At 51.9% G+C, this 17282-nt stretch overlaps 1 protein-coding gene across 1 annotated transcript in view; it reads right to left on the bottom strand.

Annotated features, from left to right (window-relative positions):
- The window catches only part of TPH2 (tryptophan hydroxylase 2), a 63001-nt gene that overhangs the window by 30131 nt on the left and 15588 nt on the right, over nucleotides 1–17282 (bottom strand). Inside the window, exons 6-8 of the mRNA XM_068164129.1 lie at nucleotides 15544–15740; nucleotides 13066–13201; nucleotides 1918–2044 (exon numbers count right to left, since the gene is read on the bottom strand). Coding sequence (XP_068020230.1) covers nucleotides 1918–2044; nucleotides 13066–13201; nucleotides 15544–15740 — 460 coding nt within the window. The remainder of the gene's footprint in view (nucleotides 1–1917; nucleotides 2045–13065; nucleotides 13202–15543; nucleotides 15741–17282) is intronic.

Raw genomic sequence — 17282 nt, 5'->3', positions numbered from 1 at the left:
GTCTGGAGAGGAGAAGACTGAGAGGGGATCTGATCAATGCCTATCAATAGCTGAGAGCTGGGGGTCAAGAGGGACAGGACAGGCTCTGCTCACTAGCACCCTGTGACAGGATCCAGGGCAATGGATGTAAGCTGTAGCACAGGAGGTTCCACCTCAACATGAGGAAGAACTTCTTGACTGTGAGGGTCCCAGAGCCCTGGAGCAGGCTGCCCAGAGAGGTTGTGGAGTCTCCTGCTCTGGAGCCTTTCCAGCCCTGTCTGGATGTGTTCCTGTGTGACCTGTGCTGGATTCTGTGGTCCTGCTCTGGCAGGGGGGTTGGACTGGAAGCTCTCCAGAGATCCCTTCCAACCCCTAACCTCCTGGCATCATCCTGTCATGATCTGTTGTTAATTACTCTACTCCAAGCACAACACAGAGCATCTTGGCTGTAGATCACTACATATCATTTTCACCTATTATGTGGGGTTGGACTCCAAGATCTTCAGAGGTCTCTTCCAACCCCTAGCACCCTGTGACCCTGTGCAAGAACTGCTCTGTGTGGCTGGTCAATACTTAATGAAAACAGATTGAGGTGTTTGAAGGTTGGTTTGAATGCCTTTTGCCTAGAAAAGATGATAAGGTATCAGAAGTCCTATGAGGACAGACTGAAGGAGTTGGGGCTGTTCAGTCTGCAGAAGAGAAGGCTCCGAGGTGACCTCATTGTGGCCTTCCAGTATCTGAAGGGGGCTACAGGAAGACTGGGGAAGGACTTCTCAGGATCTCAGGTAGTGATAGGACTAGGGGGAATGGAATGAAGCTGGAGGTGGGGAGATTCAGGCTGAAGGTGAGGAGGAAGTTCTTCCCCATGAGAGTGGTGAAACCCTGGAATGTGTTGTCCAGGGAGGTGGTCGAGGCACTGTCCCTGGAGGTGTTTAAGCCCAGGCTGGATGAGGCTCTGGGCAGGCTGATGTAGTGTGGGGTGTCCCTGCCCATGGCAGGGGGGTTGGAACTAGATGATCCTTGTGGTCCCTTCCAACCCTGAATGATATTATGATACTAAGTGGTGCTCCCAAACCACAGAGCATTTGATTTTCACATCTGGTACCAAAGAGGGGAGAAGTTTCCAAAGCAGAAGAAGACTTCTGTAAAAGCACATCTGTGATCTCAGCTAGCCCTCACAACTGGTGGTGACTGCATGTAACAAGAAAAGGTGACTAGCTGAAGACCAGGGTGTGCAGCTTTGCTCCTTGTGGTAGTTTGAGGCTGTGCCTAGAAAACTTCCCACAGACCTTGAAGAGGAAGTGAGAGAATGTAGATAAATTACCCTGGGATGTGAAAGGGAAAATAATGATAGGGTCTAACCAATGCCCTTGGCCTGCAATCTAGCACAAAGTTAGTTGTGTGCACTGACTCTTTCTCTCTTTGGCTTCTCTGCTCTAGCTGGGGCTTCTGCTGGCTTGGCTGTGCTCCTTTGCTGGGGCTAAGTACTAACAGCTACTCTCTGCTCTTCTCTCTTGTCCAGAGGGGAAGGCAGCAGGGAGGGGGAAGCTGTTGGTATCCCCTGGTTTTGTCCAGGGGGGATTCTTGTGTTGCACACCTATGTAAATACTGCATGGTTTGTACACATCCATTGCATTCCACACGTCTAGGTTGTAGTTTTGCTTGCAAACACAGCTTCATCTGCTTCCAGCTGGGCTGGGCTGGGCTGGCTAATTTTGTGGTGGGGGGTGTTGTGTGTTGTGTGTTGTAATTTCAACCCCCCACACTCTTATTGAAAACAGCTTGAAAATACCCAAACCTCTGTGGCTGTCACACTGCAGTCATTTGCCAGCTGAAAATGCAGTCAGCTCCAACGAGACAAAGCACATCAACTCCATCAAGCAAAGAGGAGGACAGATGAGAGAGCATGCCACACACACACACAAGGGGTTGACTCACAGTGGCTAATTTCTGAACATCTTCATCAGATGCTCCCAGGGAAGCAAGGCCTATCTCCTGGGAAAACTGTGCAAACTTGGGATCAGCAAGCAGGGGCACGTGTCCCAAGAGCTCGTGGCATGTGTCCCTGAGGGAAGGAAATGAAAAGGAAGAAGAGAAACAAGAGTAATGAGAGAAATCAATGCCATCATCACCCCACAGTTCACTGAACTCATTTCACATGGGTCTCACCTCTGCTTTTAAAAGCATCACCACGAAACATGTTTTCTACTGCGCAGTTGGTCTGCCCTGGGCATGGTTCTGTAGGGACTGACAGGTTTGCTTCTATTCAGTGGCTTAATCCCTCCTGTTCTGTCATTTCCACATCATGCACTTCAAGCCCAGAGAGCCAAGCAGAGCCTGGGCTGCAGCAAGAGAAGTGTGGCCAGCAGGGCCAGGGAGGGGATTCTGCCCCTCTGCTCCACTCTGCTGAGACCACAGCTGGAGCTCTGTGCCCATTTCTGGAGTCTCTGTGCCAGGAAGGATCTGGAGGTGCTGGAAGGTATCCAGAGCAGGGCCATGAAGATGAGCAGAGGGCTGGAGCTGCTCTGCTATGAGGACAGGCTAAGGGAGTTGGGGTTGTGCAGGCTGGAGAAGAGAAGGTTCTGAGGAGACCTAATTGTGGCCTTCCAGGATCTGAAGGGGGCTCCAAGAAAGCTGGGGAGGGACTTTTGAGGGTGTCAGGGAGTGATAGGACTGGGGGGGAATGGAGCAAAACTAGAAATGGGGAGAGTCACATTGGATGTGAGGAAGAAGTTCTTCCCCATGAGGGTGGTGAGAGCCTGGCACAGGTTGCCCAGGGAGGTGGTGGCAGCCTCCTGCCTGGAGGTGTTTGCAGCCAGGCTGGATGTGGCTGTGAGCAACCTGCTGTAGTGTGAGGTGTCCCTGCCCATGGCAGGGGGGTTGGGACTGGCTGAGCCTTGAGCTCCCTTCCAACCCTGCCAATTCTGTCCCACTCTGTGTGACAAGTTTCTCACTTAGTGCTGAGCTCCTAGCACAATTGCTGGGCACCCTCTGCCACAGCCCACTTTTCCCCAAGCAGATTTCAGCAGAAGCAGAGGGACTGAAGCCTGTTTCCAAGAAGAGCTGCTGTCCACACCTGTAAGTGCATGATTAGTCCTGACAAAGTGCAGAGCTAAGTGTTCAGAGAGCTGCTGAGCAGCCTAGGAGAAGTGCACCTGCAGCAGCCACAAAAGCTCTCAAACAATTCTGGAAGTTTTGGTGCATTTGCTCAGGGGAAATAATGGACTTGGTAGTAAAGTTCACTTCAAAAATCAGATCTGACATTTCCTTTGCTTTTGTCTCTTCAAAGACATTTCTCCCTCTTCCCCTCCCCCCCCTCTTTTTTTACCCCCTTCTTCCCCCCTCCCCCCCCCCTTTCTTTTCCCACGCTGTAAACAAAGGTTTTAAAGGCAAGGAGAAAACACTCAAGTTTTCTGCTTTCTATCCAAAATCATCCAATTTTGTCTTTTACACTATTTTTGTTTGAGAAGGCACAGAACCTGGCACTTCAGATAAATCATGAGGAGAAAAACAACGCTCTCTGTAATTTCAAGTCTTCTTACCCAGCGCTCTGCACCCAGCAGCCTGCCCCTGCTGTGTCTAGGCAGAGCAGAGCAGCCAGCAGGCTCTGAAGGCATGCAAATGAGGGTCAGCCTTTTTGGCATCCCTCATTTGCCTCACCAAAAGCTCAACAAATACAGCTCCAGGACTGGAGGGTTACATCCCAGCCTCTTTTCTCAGCCCCAAGAGCCTCAGTGGCAGATGCTCAGCAACATCAACGAATTTGGGTGAGACGAAGAATCTCAGAACTGTCAGAGCTGGAAGGGACCTCAAGGCTCAGCCAGCTCCAACCCCCCTGCCATGGACAGTGACACCTTACACCACAGCAGGTTGCTCACAGTCACATCCAGCCTGGCTGCAAACACCTCCAGGCAGGAGGCTTCCACCACCTCCCTGGGCAACCTGTGCCAGGCTCTCACCACCCTCATGGGGAACAACTTCTTCCTCACATCCAATCTCAATCTGCCCATTTCTAGTTTTGCTCCATCCCCCTCAGTCCTATCACTCCCTGACACCCTCAAAAGTCCCTCCCCAGCTTTCTTGGAGCCCCCTTCAGATATTGGAAGGCCACAATTAGGTCTCCTCAGAGCCTTCTCCTCTCCAGACTGAACAGCCCCAACTCCCTCAGTCTGTCCTCAGAGCAGAACAGCTCCAGCCCTCTGATCATCCTCATGGCCCTTCTCTGGACACCTTTCAGCACCTCCAGATCCTTCCTGGCACAGAGGCTCTAGAACTGGACAGAGTGCTCCAGCTGTGGTCTCAGCAGAGCGGAGCAGAGGGGGAGAATCCCCTCCCTGGCCCTGCTGGCTCTGCTTCTCTTGCTGCAGCCCAGGCTCTGCTTGGCTCTCTGGGCTGCCAGTGCTCACTGCCGGCTCCTGTTTAGCTTCTCCTCCCCCAGCACCCCCAAGGCCTTTTCTGAAATGGTGCAGGACAAGTTGGAGCCAATTTCATATCAAAGAAATTCGTTCAACAGTACAAAGTCATTAACCAATCTCATTTCCTTCCTTCCTTCCTAGCCATGGGTGTTTCCCACTGATGCAGGGGAGGTAAAGCAATCCTCTTAGCGTGGTGAATGCCTTCTCTGCTTCAGGCTTTACAGCTAAGGCTGGCCCTCAGCCCCTGAAGAGAAGAGAGGAAGTCTGGAGGGAGGAAGTCTCTCCCTCAGTCAAGGCCTGGCTCAGAGATCACTTAGACAAGCTGGACACCCACAAATTCATGGGCCCTGCTGGGTGCACCCACGAGTGCTGAAGGAACTGGCTAAGGTTGTTGCTGATCACTTTTGAAAGGTCATGGAGAATGGGGGAGGTGCCTGAGGACTGGAGGAAAGCCAAAGTCCATCCAGTCTTCAAAGAGGGCAAGAACCCAGGAAACTACAGGCCAGTCAGCCTCTGCCCCATCCCTGCCAAGGCGATGGAACAGCTCACTCTAGAGGTCATCTCTAGGCACATGGAGGAAAAGAAGATTCACCAAGTGGAAATCGTGCTTGAGCAATCTGGGTGCCTTCTGCCATGGTGTGCCAGCAGGGCAGAGGAGTGGGGAGCAGTGGATGCTGTCCACCTCGACTTCAGCAAGGCTTGTGACTCTGCCTCCACTAACATCCTCACAGGTGAGCTCAGCAAGGGTGGGTCAGAGGAGTGGACAATGAGGTGGGTTGAGAAGTGGCTGAATGACAGAGCACAGAGGGTTGTGAGCAGCTGTGCAGGGTCCAGTTGGAGGCCTGTGGCTAGTGGTGATCCCCAGGGATCACTGCTGGCTTCAGTCTTGTCCAACAGATCCATCCAGGACCTGGATGAAGGAACAGAGGGTGCCCTGAGCAGGTTTGCTGAGGTGGGGAGCGGCTGACACACCAGAGGCCGTGCTGCCCTCCAGTGAGAGCTGGGCAGGCTGAGAGCTGGGCAGAGGTGAACCTCAGCAAGTTCAACAAGGGCACCTGAGGAGGAGTAACCTCAGGAATCAGTCCAGGTTAGGGCTTTGCCTGCTGGGAAGCAGCTCTGTGGAGAAGGACCTGGGAGCAGTGATGGACAAGTTCACCATCAGCCAGCAATATGCCCTCAGGGCCAAGAAGGTCAATGGCACTCTGGGGTGCCAGCAGGTCTGCCCTGGTCACACCACACCTGGAGCACTGTGTCCAGCTGTGGGCTCCCCAGTTCAAGAGGGACAGGGAACTACTGGAGAGAGTGGAACAGAGGGTCAGAAGGATGCTTAGGGGACCGGATGATCTCCCTTAGAAGGAGACCTGGGGCTCTTTAGGCTGGAAAAGAGAAGTCTGAGAGGGGATCTTATAAATGCATAGAAATACCTAAAGGGTGAAGGTGATGAGGATGGGGCTGGGCTCTTCTCAGTGGTTCCCTGCAATAGGACAAAGGGTAACAGGTCCCAGCTAAAACACAGGAGGTTTCACTTGAACTTAAGGAAAACATTCTTACTTTGAAGGTGGTAGAGCACTAGAACAAGAAGCTCAGAGAGGCTGTGAAACCTCCTTCCCTGGAGACTTGGAGAGCTTTAAAAACCTGCCAGGCCATGTTCCTGTACAACTGATCCAGGCATCCCTAGTTCAAATTACAAAGCAAAGCAACAAGATCCAGCAGGATTGGCTTCCAGCTGCTGGCTTCAGGTAAGCATGCTTGTCTCCAGGCAGGCTGCTGCAGCAGCAGCATTACTGTCGGTACGTCTGTGGGGGTCTGGGGCTCTGCTCTCCTGTGCTGAAGACACAAGTCCAAGAAATAAACAAGTAAAGCCACACTTTTCAGTCTGGAGAAGAGAAGGCTCTGAGGAGACCTAATTGTGGCCTTCCAGGATCTGAAGGGGGCTCCAAGAAAGCTGGGGAGGGACTTCTGAGGGTGTCAGGGAGTGATAGGACTGGGGGGGATGGAGCAAAACTAGAAGTGGGGAGATTTGGGTTGGCTGGAAGGAAGAAGTTGTTCCCCATGAGGGTGGTGAGAGACTGGCACAGGTTGCCCAGGGAGGTGGTGGAAGCCTCATCCCTGGAGGTGTTTGCAGCCAGGCTGGATGTGGCTGTGAGCAACCTGCTGTAGTGTGAGGAGTCCCTGCCCATGGCAGGGGGGTTGGAGCTGGCTGAGCCTTGAGGTCCCTTCCAACCCTGCCAGTTCTGTGATCCTATGATTATTTCTAGCTCTGCTCTGCCACCCAGGCTGTGTCACTTCCACCCAGGCTGTGTCACTTCCACCCTTGCAGACAAAATGAGGGCAGACAAAGCCTAGCTGCATTAACTTGCCCTTCCTAGCAAGGAGAGGCAGATGTGGAGGCAGAAGTTATTCCTCTTCCTGCCTTTAACATGAGGGGAAACTTGAAACAAAAAGCACATAGTATCATAGTATCATTCAGGGCTGGAAGGGACCACAAGGATCATCTAGCTCCAACCCCCCTGCCATGGGCAGGGACACCCCACACTACATCAGCCTGGCCAGAGCCTCAGCCAGCCTGGGCTTAAACACCTCCAGGGACGGGGCCCCGACCACCTCCCTGGACAACCCATTCCATGACAACCCGTTCCATGAACAACAGAAACAAAAACCAGCCAAAAAAATGGCAAAATCACAATAAAATAAACCAAAACCCCTTGCAGGCAGGACCATGGACCAGCATTTGGGGTTGCCAGCGGAGCCTCTTGGATCTCCCTGCCAGGCTGGCCCTTTGTAGATAGTCTAAACAATATAATTCCTCACTTAACTACCAAGGCTGGGTTCCTTTGTGTTGTTTTATTCAGCAAATAATTAAGTTCCTTTCATTTATTCACACACACTGCTGGGAGAAAATAAGATTTCTGTGAGGCACTTTTCACAGCAAAAAGATTTTTCTTGGAGTAAATTAGTTAAGCAGAACAGAGGAAATCTATACAGCCCTGTGAAGGCAGCAGCAGCAGCAGCAGGGCGGAAGGCAGGAAGAGATGGTTTAAAATGCATCTAGTGGCGATACAGATCAAACCAAATGAACTCCCTAATTTGTACCTGGCTCTCCAGCCTGGCTGTTAAAGCTGATGGAAAGCCCACTGCAGTCAAAGGGACTCTTTTCACCAGGTTTATATCATTGAAATGCAATATTCACCAACCCAGGGACCTGCAGCAAACCTCATTACGGCCTCATATATCAAGCAGCGGATCTCAGGGCACTGCAGCTACTGCAGAAGATGAAGAGCTGTCCCCACTCCACTCAATTTAGTTTTGCCATTGATTTCTTTATTAAAAAAAAAAAAAAAAAGGTGCCAGGATTTCACAGAAATCACAGAAACAGAAATGTTCAGGTGGGGAAAGAGCCTCAGGGTCACCAAGGCCAACCCAGAACCCTGCTCTGCAAGGCTCACCCCTAAACCACAGCCCCAAGCACCACAGCCAAACCACCTGCAAACACAGCCAGCCTTGGGGACTCCACCACCTCCCTGCCCAGCACATTCCAAGCCCTCACCACTCTTGCCTGAAAAAAAGGTTTCCTAATGTCCAGTCTGAACCTCCCCAGTGGCAGCTTGAGGCCATTCCCTCTTGTGCTGTCACTAATGACCTGGGAGCAGAGACCAGCAGCAACCTCTCCACAACCTCCTTGCAGGGAGCTGTAGAGAGCCAGGAGGTCTCCCCTCAGCCTCCTCTCTTTCACACTAACCATCCCCAGCTCCTTCAGTTACTCTTCATCAGATTTCTTCTCCAGACCCTTCCCAGCTTCCTTGCCCTCCTCTGCCCTGGCTCCAGCACCTCCACATCTCTCTTGTCCTGAGGTGCCCAAAGCTGGACACAGCACTGGAGGTGTGGCCTCCCCAGAGCTGAGTGCCAGGGGACAATCCCCTCCCTGCTCCTGCTGGACACAGCATTGCTGATCCCAGCCAGGAGGCCTTTGGCTTTCTTGGCTCCCTGGGCACACTGCTGGCTCCTCTTCAGCTGCTTGTCCATCAGCACCCCCAGGTCCCTTTGTGCCAGCAGCTTTCCAGCCACACTGCCCCAAGCCTGGAGCTTTGCTTGGGGTTTGATGCTACATTTCTGGTAACACTCACCATTAGCTCTCTGTCTTATGAAAAGAATTTAACACATTTTAAAAAGAGGCTTCCAAACTTCCTATGGAGACCCTGAAAATGAGTTAATTTGTGTGAGCAAGGAGATCAGCAAGAATAGACTCATGTCATTAGTAAACTATAACCTAATTCCTCTGTTAAATCATAGATTCATAGAGTCACAGAATTGCCAGGGTTGGAAGGGACCTCAAGGTTCAGCCAGTCCCAACCCCCCTGCCATGGGCAGGGACACCTCACACTACAGCAGGTTGCTCACAGCCACATCCAGCCTGGCTGCAAACACCTCCAGGGATGAGGCTTCCACCACCTCCCTGGGCAACCTGTGCCAGTCTCTCACCACCCTCGTGGGGAACAACTTCCTCCTGACATCCAATCTCAATCTCCCCACTTCTAGTTTTGCTCCATTCTCCCCAGTCCTATCCCTCCCTGACACCCTCAAAAGTCCCTCCCCAGCTTTCTTGGACCCCCCTTCAGATACTGGAAGGCCACAGTTAGGTTTCCTTAGGGACTTCTCCTCTCCAGACTGCACAGCCCCAACTCCCTCAGTCTGTCCTCAGAGCAGAGCAGCTCCAGTCATCCAATCAGATCTAGAGATGTCAGGAGCATAACTTGGATTTTTTTTTAGCCCAAGTAAGGGATCGAAACAAATAAATCTTAATTCTAAATGAAGAGTTAGAACTACACAGTGACCTTCCCAACACCATGACCTGAGAGCTTACCTAAAGAGTAGTAGCCCTCACTACTAAGGAGCAGCTACCATACACTGCTTAAATCTGAGTGTAAACAATCCCCTGGGAACTCCAGGGGTCTGAAACATACAAACCAATGAACCAGAGAACATCAGCCAAAGCACAGGTGTGTCACAGCATCACAGCATGTTAGACCTTAAGAGATCTCCAGAGATCATCCAGTCCAACCCCCTGCCAGAGCAGCAGCACCCAGGGGAGTCCACACAGGAATGCATCCAGGTAGGGTTGGAAAGGCTCCAGAGAAGGAGACTCCACAACCTCTCTGGGCAGCCTGCTCCAGGGCTCCAACACCCTCACACCAAAGAAGTTTCTCCTCATGGTGAGCTGAAACCTTCTCTGGTCAAGTTTGCCTCCATTGCTCCTTGGCTTATTGCTGTGCACCACCCACAAGAGCTTGGCCCCCTCCACTTAACCCCCAGCCCTCAGATCTTTACATTCAACTGTGTGCTGGAGGATGGCCACTCCTTTGGTCCTGTGGGAGTTATCACAGTATCACCAAGGTTGGAAGAGACCTCAAAGATCATCGAGTCCAAGCTGTCACCACAGACCTCATGACTAGACCATGGCACCAAGTGCCACATCCAATCCCCACCTAAAGCCTCTACCAACAGATGAGACTGCTCCTCCAGTCAGTATGGAGTTAATAGAGGTCATCATTCTTTTGCTGAACACTGGCAGACAGAATCAGTTTCGTTGGGAAAGACCTTTAAGATCACTGAGTCCAACCTCTGTCTAACTCTACCAAGTCTTGTGCTAGTCCATGCCCCTTAACCCCACATCTCTGTGTCTTGTAGACATCTCCAGGGATGGAGATTCCACCACCTCCCTGAAGGGGCCTATCCCACTGTTTAGTAACTCCTTCACTGAAGAAGTAGGTCCAGCATCATATAGCTAAGCTTTGTTTGCGTGATTTAACACTACAAGAGGGACATTTTGGTTCTGGAACAGGTCCAGAGAAGGGCAGCAGCCTGGAGCACCTGGGCTATGAGGAGGGGCTGAGGGAGCTGGAGGTGTTCAGGCTGGAGAAGAGGAGGCTGAGGGAGACCTCATTGCTCTCTGCAGCTCTCTGAAGGGAGGTTGGAGTGAGGAGGGGGCAGCCTCTGCTCCTTGGTGGCAAGGGACAGGAGCAGAGGAAATGGTTCCAGGCTGCACCGGGGAGGTTCAGGCTGGATGCTAGGAAGTATTTCATCCCAGAGAGGGCTCTCAGACATTGGAATGGTCTGCTCAGGGCAGTGCTGGAGTCCCCATCCCTGGAGGTGTACAAGCAGCTGGGGACCTGGTACTTAGGGACATGGTTTAGTGTTGACCCTGCAGTGCTGGGTCTAAGGCACTGGATGAGCTTGGAAGTCTCTTCCAATTGGATGTTTTCTGTGACTCTCTGACTGTAGTAATTTGCCCACATGATCAAGAGATTTTGATTACAGAAGTCAGTGAATTCCTTCAGGGGTTATACCCTCTTCCCCAAAAGAAAACAACACACACACCAGGCCAGCCTCCTGGCAGTTCAGCAAACCCTCTTCCCAGCTCACGTGCTGAGGAAAGGAGCTAAGCAGATGAGTGTATAACAGCACCATCTGCTGCCTTCTGCCAGAGGAATGCCAGAGCATTTTAGACACAGCTTCATACCTGCTGCCATTCATCCTTCTGCATCAAAAACCACTGCTCCGTGGGTTTGGCAGTCACAGAATCACACAATTGTCAGGGTTGGAAGTGACTTCAAGGATCAGCCAGTTCCAACCCCCCTGCCATGGCCAGGGACACCTCACACCACAGCAGGTTGCTCACAGCCACATCCAGCCTGGATGCAAACACCTCCAGGCAGGAGGCTGCCACCACCTCCCTGGGCAACCTGTGCCAGTCTCTCACCACCCTCATGGGGAACAACTTCTTCCTAATGTCTGATCTGAATCTCCCCTCCTCTAGCTTGGATCCTTTCCCCCCAGTCCTATCACTCCCTGACACCCTCAAAAGTCCCTCCCCAGCTTTCTTGTAGCCCCCTTCAGATCCTGAAAGGCCACAATGAGGTCTCCTTGGAGCCTCCTCTTCTCCAAAATGAACAGCCCAACTCTCTCAGCCTGTCCTCACAGGAGAGGAGCTCCAGCCTCGTGGCCCTTCCCATTCATGAAATCCGAGTTAGGCATGGGTGCAAACAGCTACAGGGCTGGAGCTGAATATATATCTATGAACCCTTTGTGTACATTTTTGGCAGCAGTAAAATGCACTCTAACAGCCCAAGCTGAGGCCACAAGAGCTACAATTCCACACTAAGCACCTGATGATTGATTCACTGTGAAAATGTCACTCCTGTGCTTACAAGAGCAGCAGCTGCCCTTGGTAAAACTGCTTCCATATTATCCAGCTGACTCTGTGCTGTTATTACTGCCCAGAGCACTCCATGCATAACAGCACAAGCCAAGAACTACAATCACTTCCCTCTTTTATTTCCCCCCACTTCTCATCAAGAGACCAAATGCCAACATATTTCATCCAAACTTGCACTGCTCTGCTTTAGGATAAGCTGCAGCCCTGTGCCACGAAAGTCATCCTGGCAGTCTTGCTCCTGCCACGTCCCCTAGAGGAGCTCCATGTCCAAGAGCCTCAATGGCTGAGACAACACTGCCTCATGGCTTGTTTGCTTTGGCTTGTAGGACAGAAATGAAGGTAATGGAGCGAAAATAGAAGTGGATAGATTGAGATTGGATGTGAGGAAGAAGTTGTTCCCCAGGAGGGTGGTGAGAGCCTGGCACAGGTTGCCCAGGGAGGTGGTGGAAGCCTCATCCCTGGAGGTGTTTGCAGCCAGGCTGGATGTGGCTGTGAGCAACCTGCTGCAGTGTGAGGTGTCCCTGCCCATGGCAGGGGGTTGGGACTGGCTGATCCTTGAGGTCTCTTCCAGCCCTGACAGCTCTGTGATTGTGTGATTCAGCTGTGGGGTCTGGCCCAAAAGGACAGCTGGGGACACAAGAGCAAAGTGGAATTATAAAAGAATCCTTTTTTCCCAGCCTTTTCCCCTCAACTTCTTTCCTTAGATGTCCAACAGAAAACAAAACTGCAGACTCTTGCACAATGTGTAGTTGAGATCTCCACCTCCCACTGAGGCACAATCCAAACAGAATCTTTCTGACCCACCATATGAACAACTCAGTTGCTTAGGACCCTTGTAGAAGTCCAAAGGAAGCTTTTGAATTCAGTGCTGGCTCACCAGCATGAAGGGTTCTGCCATCATCAGTGTAAGCAGATCTTGACCTTTGAAGGCAAGCTCTTCTTTTCAGTCTTAGAATCACAGTATCAGTCAGGGTTGGAGGAGACCACAAGGATCATCTAGTTCCAACCCCCCTGCCATGGGCAGGGACACCCCACACTAGATCAGGCTGGGTTTAAACACCTCCAGGGATGGAGCCCCAACCACCTCCCTGGGCAACCTGTTCCAGTGTTCCACCACCCTCATGGTACAGAACATGTTCCTAACATCCAATCTAAATCTGCTCTGCTCTAGTTTGAAGCCATTGCCCCTGGTCCTGTCCCTGCAGGCCTCTGCAAACATTCTCTCTCCATCCTTCTTGTAGCCCCCTTCAGGTACTGGCAGGCTGCTCTTAGGTCTCCCTGGAGCCTCCTCTTCTCCAGGCTGAACACCCCCAGCTCCCTCAGCCTGTCCCTATGGCAGAGGCGCTCCAACCCCCTGACCATTTTCGTGGCCCTGCTCTGGACCTGCTCCATCAGCTCCAGGTCCTTCCTGTGTTGGAGGAAGGCTTGTTCAGCCCTACAGCAAAGGTAGGAACTTACGGTTCGGGTGTGTAGAGCGGGTCGGAGCCGTGCCGGATGTACTGAGTGCAGTGGAACACTCTGTAGGCTAAGCCAGCCAGAAAATCCCGTGGGGACAGGTACCCAGCAACTGGTCTCACTGTGAAGCCAGACCTTTCTGAGGAGGAGAGAACAGAAGATCCTGTCACACATGTCACTGTAGCAGTGTCTGAGGACAGGTGCATCCAGAGGAGTGTGTGCAGCAGAGCCAGGGAGGTTCTCCTCCCCCTCTGCTCTGTCCTGGGGAGACCTCACCTGGAATATTGCATCCAGCTCTGGGCTCCCCAGGTCAGGAGGGACAGGGATCTGCTGGAGAGAGTCCAAAGGAGGGCTACAAGGATGCTGAAGGGACTGCAGCACTGCCTGGGGAGGAGAGGCTGAGAGCCCTGGGGCTGTTGAGGAGAAGACTGAGAGGGATCTGATCAATACCTATCAATAGCTGAGGGCTGGGGGCCAGGAAGGAAGGGACAGGGACAGCCTCTGCTCATTTGTGCCCTGGGATAGCACAAGAGGCAATGGATGGAAACTCCAGCACAGGAGGTTCCACCTCAACATGAGGAGGAGCTACTTCACTGTGAGGGTGCCAGAGCCCTGGAGCAGGCTGCCCAGAGAGGTTGTGGAGTCTCCTGCTCTGGAGCCTTTCCAGCCCTGTCTGGATGTGTTCCTGTGTGACCTGTGCTGGATTCTATGGTGCTGCTCTGGCAGGGGGGTTGGACTGGAAGCTCTCCAGAGGTCCCTTCCAACCCCTAACCTCCTGGCATCATCCTGTCATGATCTGTTGTTAATTACTCTACTCCAAGCACAACACAGAGCATCTTGGCTGTAGATCACTACATATCATTTTCACCTATTATGTGGGGTTGGACTCCAAGATCTTCAGAGGTCTCTTCCAACCCCTAGCACCCTGTGACCCTGTGCAAGAACTGCTCTGTGTGGCTGGTCAATACTTAATGAAAACAGATTGAGGTGTTTGAAGGTTGGTTTGAATGCCTTTTGCCTAGAAAAGATGATAAGGTATCAGAAGTGGTGCTCCCAAACCACAGAGCATCTGATTTTCACATCTGGTACCAAAGAGGGGAGAAGTTTCCAAAGCAGAAGATGACTTCTGTAAAAATGCATTAAAAGCTAACAGAAGAGAATAGGATGAATAGGATTCAATCCAATCTGCCTTTATTTTGACAGACAAAACACTGTGAAAGCAAAACACTGACTTCCACAGATGAGCTCCTCATTTAAATATTTAACAAAATGTTCCTTTGTCAGATTAGTCCCAGAGGGGACTCATTTCACACTCAGTGACTTTGAAAAGCACATTGCTCTTCCATATTCAGCCTTGACTCTCATCAAGTGTTTGCAGGAGAATGTTCCAAGTTTTTCCTCAACAGGCTCCACTGCTGCTGAAAGAAGTGGCAGGTTTGGAGTCTCTGGGTAGGGAGAACGGCCCTGTACTGAACGTGGGCATCACTCCTTAGAGGCTCTCTACAGCTACCTGCAAGGAGCTGTGGAGAGGTTGGTGCTGTGTCCAGTTTTGGGCACCTCAGGACAAGAGAGATGTGGAGGTGCTGGAGCCAGGGCAGAGGAGGGCAAGCAAGCTGGGAAGGGCCTGGAGAAGAAATCTGATGAAGAGCAACTGAAGGAGCTGGGGATGCTTAGTGTGAAAGAGAGGAGGCTGAGGGGAGACCTCCTGGCTCTCTACAGCTCCCTGCAAGGAGGTTGTGGAGAGGTTGCTGCTGGTCTCTGCTCCCAGGTCATTAGTGACAGCACAAGAGGGAATGGCCTCAAGCTGCCCCTGGGGAGGTTCAGACTGGGTATTAGGGAGGATTTTTTCAGGGCAAGAGTGGTTAGGTCTTGGAATGTGCTGCCTAGGGAGGTGGTGGAGTCCCCAAGGCTGGCTGTGTTTGCAGGTGGTTTGGCTGTGGGTTAGGGGTGAGACTTGCAGAGTAGGGTTCTGGGTTGGACTTGTTGACCCTGAGGCTCTTTTCCAACCTGAATGATTCTGTGATAATACAGAAGGACAGCACCAAAATCACAGTGTGGAGAATCACTTATTAGCAAATACAGATGAGTTTGGGATAAAGCAGGGTCTGAGAGGTGACCTCATTGCTGCTGATAAAGATGTGCAGGGGGAGTGCCCAGAGGCTGGAGCCAGGCTCTGCTGGGGGATGCCCAATGCCAGCACAAGGGGCAGTGGTGGAAGCTGAGGCAGAGGAAGTGCCATGGAAACAGGAGGGAAATGTTTTCCCTGTGAGGGTGCCAGAGCCCTGGAGCAGGCTGCCCAGGGGGGCTGTGGAGTCTCCCTCTCTGGAGCTATTCAAGCCCTGCCTGGATGTGTTGCTGTGTGATCTGCTCTAGGTGCTCCTGCTCTGGCAGGGGAGTTGGACTGGATGAGCTTTGGAGGTCCCTTCCAGCCCCTGACACTCTGTGAAGCCTTATCATTGACAAACCAAACATGAATCTTACCTTTAAGGAAAACAGAGACATCTTCCAGCTGAGGCACATTGTCCTCCCTGTACCCACAGTACTTGGTCAGCAGGGGGAAGTTCTTCAAGTACTCCCGGCAGGCATGGGTAGGGTAGAGCTTGCTGAGTTCCCTAAATACCACCCCCCAGGTTTTGATTTCTTCAGCTGTGTACTCCACTCTGGGAATGGGTTGGCCACTGTGGAAAAAAAAAAAAAAAGGAAGGAAGACAAAGGCCCTTTGAATAAAGTAATACCAAACACATTTGCATGCACTGAGATTCCAAACAGACTGGATAGCAAATTTGCTGTGAGAAGTGTTCTTTAACTAGGCAAAGGCAGGCAGAGGCTGTCCAAACCATTTTCAAATGACAGCTAGATGCTTTTTCTTAGAATTACTTTAGCATGAGGGAGGTGAAGCCCTGGAACAGGCTGCCCAGGGAGGTGGTGGAGGCCCCATCCCTGGAGATATTCAAGGTGATGCTCAAAAGGGCTCTGGGCAGTTTGATCTAGTGGAATAGGAGCCAGCAGTGTGCCCAGGGGGCCAAGAAAGCCAAAGGCATCCTGGCTGGGATCAGCAATGCTGTGTCCAGCAATAGCAGGGAGGGGATTGTCCCCAGGCACTCAGCTCTGGGCAGGCCACACCTCCAGTGCTGTGTCCAGCTTTGGGCACCTTAGGACAAGAGAGATGACTGCAGGGGGCTCAGACTTGATGACCTTTGGAGTTCCTTTCCAGCCTGGACCATTCTATGACGAGTCTCACCTTAGAGCAAACCACCTAACCTAAGTGAAACTAAGCCTCTCAATGCATCCATCCTTTCCTCTGCAGTGTTCCTCTTCCTCCTTCCCCTTATACAGGTGTGGAGAAATGGCAAAGCAGGAGCCTTGCAGCCCATCTGTAATCTGTCTCTGACATCCAGCATTTGCCTTGAGTGGTTACAGCTAATTCCACACCAGCAGTGTGAGGAGTGTGAAGAGTTTCTTCCAATTTGCACTGCCTGGCATTTAGCTGTAAGGAATCCCCCCTGCCATGGTCACAGGCCACCATCTCATGTCATTAACTTCCCCCAGAACTGCAGAACCTTTCTCTGGGTTTAAGGTGCACAACCCTTCCTAAGTAATCTCTGCAAACTGCCTGCTGCTCAGGCATCCTCTTTCCCCACACAGCCACAAAGTATAGATTGGAAAAGGGATGCATAGGGTCCTGCTCTACCCCATCAGACCCCATGTACCATGCCCATGCAACGTTGGCACTCCCAGCCCAGTGCTGTAGCTTCTCCCAGCGCTGAATCACAGAGTGTTAGGGGCTGGAAGGGACCTCAAAAGCTCGTCCAGTCCAACCCCCCTGCCAGAGCAGGAGCACCTAGAGCAGATCACCCAGGAACACCTCCAGGTGGGTTTGGAATATCTCCATAGAAGGAGATTCCAAGCCCCCCTGGGCAGCCTGTTGCAGTGCAGGGGTGTATGGAGCATGGGCAATCCCAGTGCAGGAGAAGTGCAGTGCTGGGCTTGTGCTGGGGGCTGGTTCTCCATCTCAGTTGTTGCCTGGTTCACAATCCTGCCCCCACTGTATGAGGTAACAAGGAATGAGCTCTCATGTCACATCCAATTGCTGTTCTGCAGGTGAGGCAGTTCCTGCATGCTCAGGAGAGGATCACTTCATCACCTGCCCTACATTCACTGTGGCTGGCCCCTCATCTTTATTAAAACTTCCCCTCTAATCCCCTTGCCTTTCACTATAT

This window comes from Melanerpes formicivorus, unplaced genomic scaffold, assembly GCF_026170545.1.
Source record: "Melanerpes formicivorus ecotype bairdi unplaced genomic scaffold, bMelFor1.0.p_v2 SCAF_3, whole genome shotgun sequence".
In the NCBI taxonomy this organism is placed as follows: Eukaryota; Metazoa; Chordata; class Aves; order Piciformes; family Picidae; genus Melanerpes; species Melanerpes formicivorus.
Note: the sequence above shows the minus strand (reverse complement) of the source record. Positions and strands in the feature narration are given on the sequence as shown.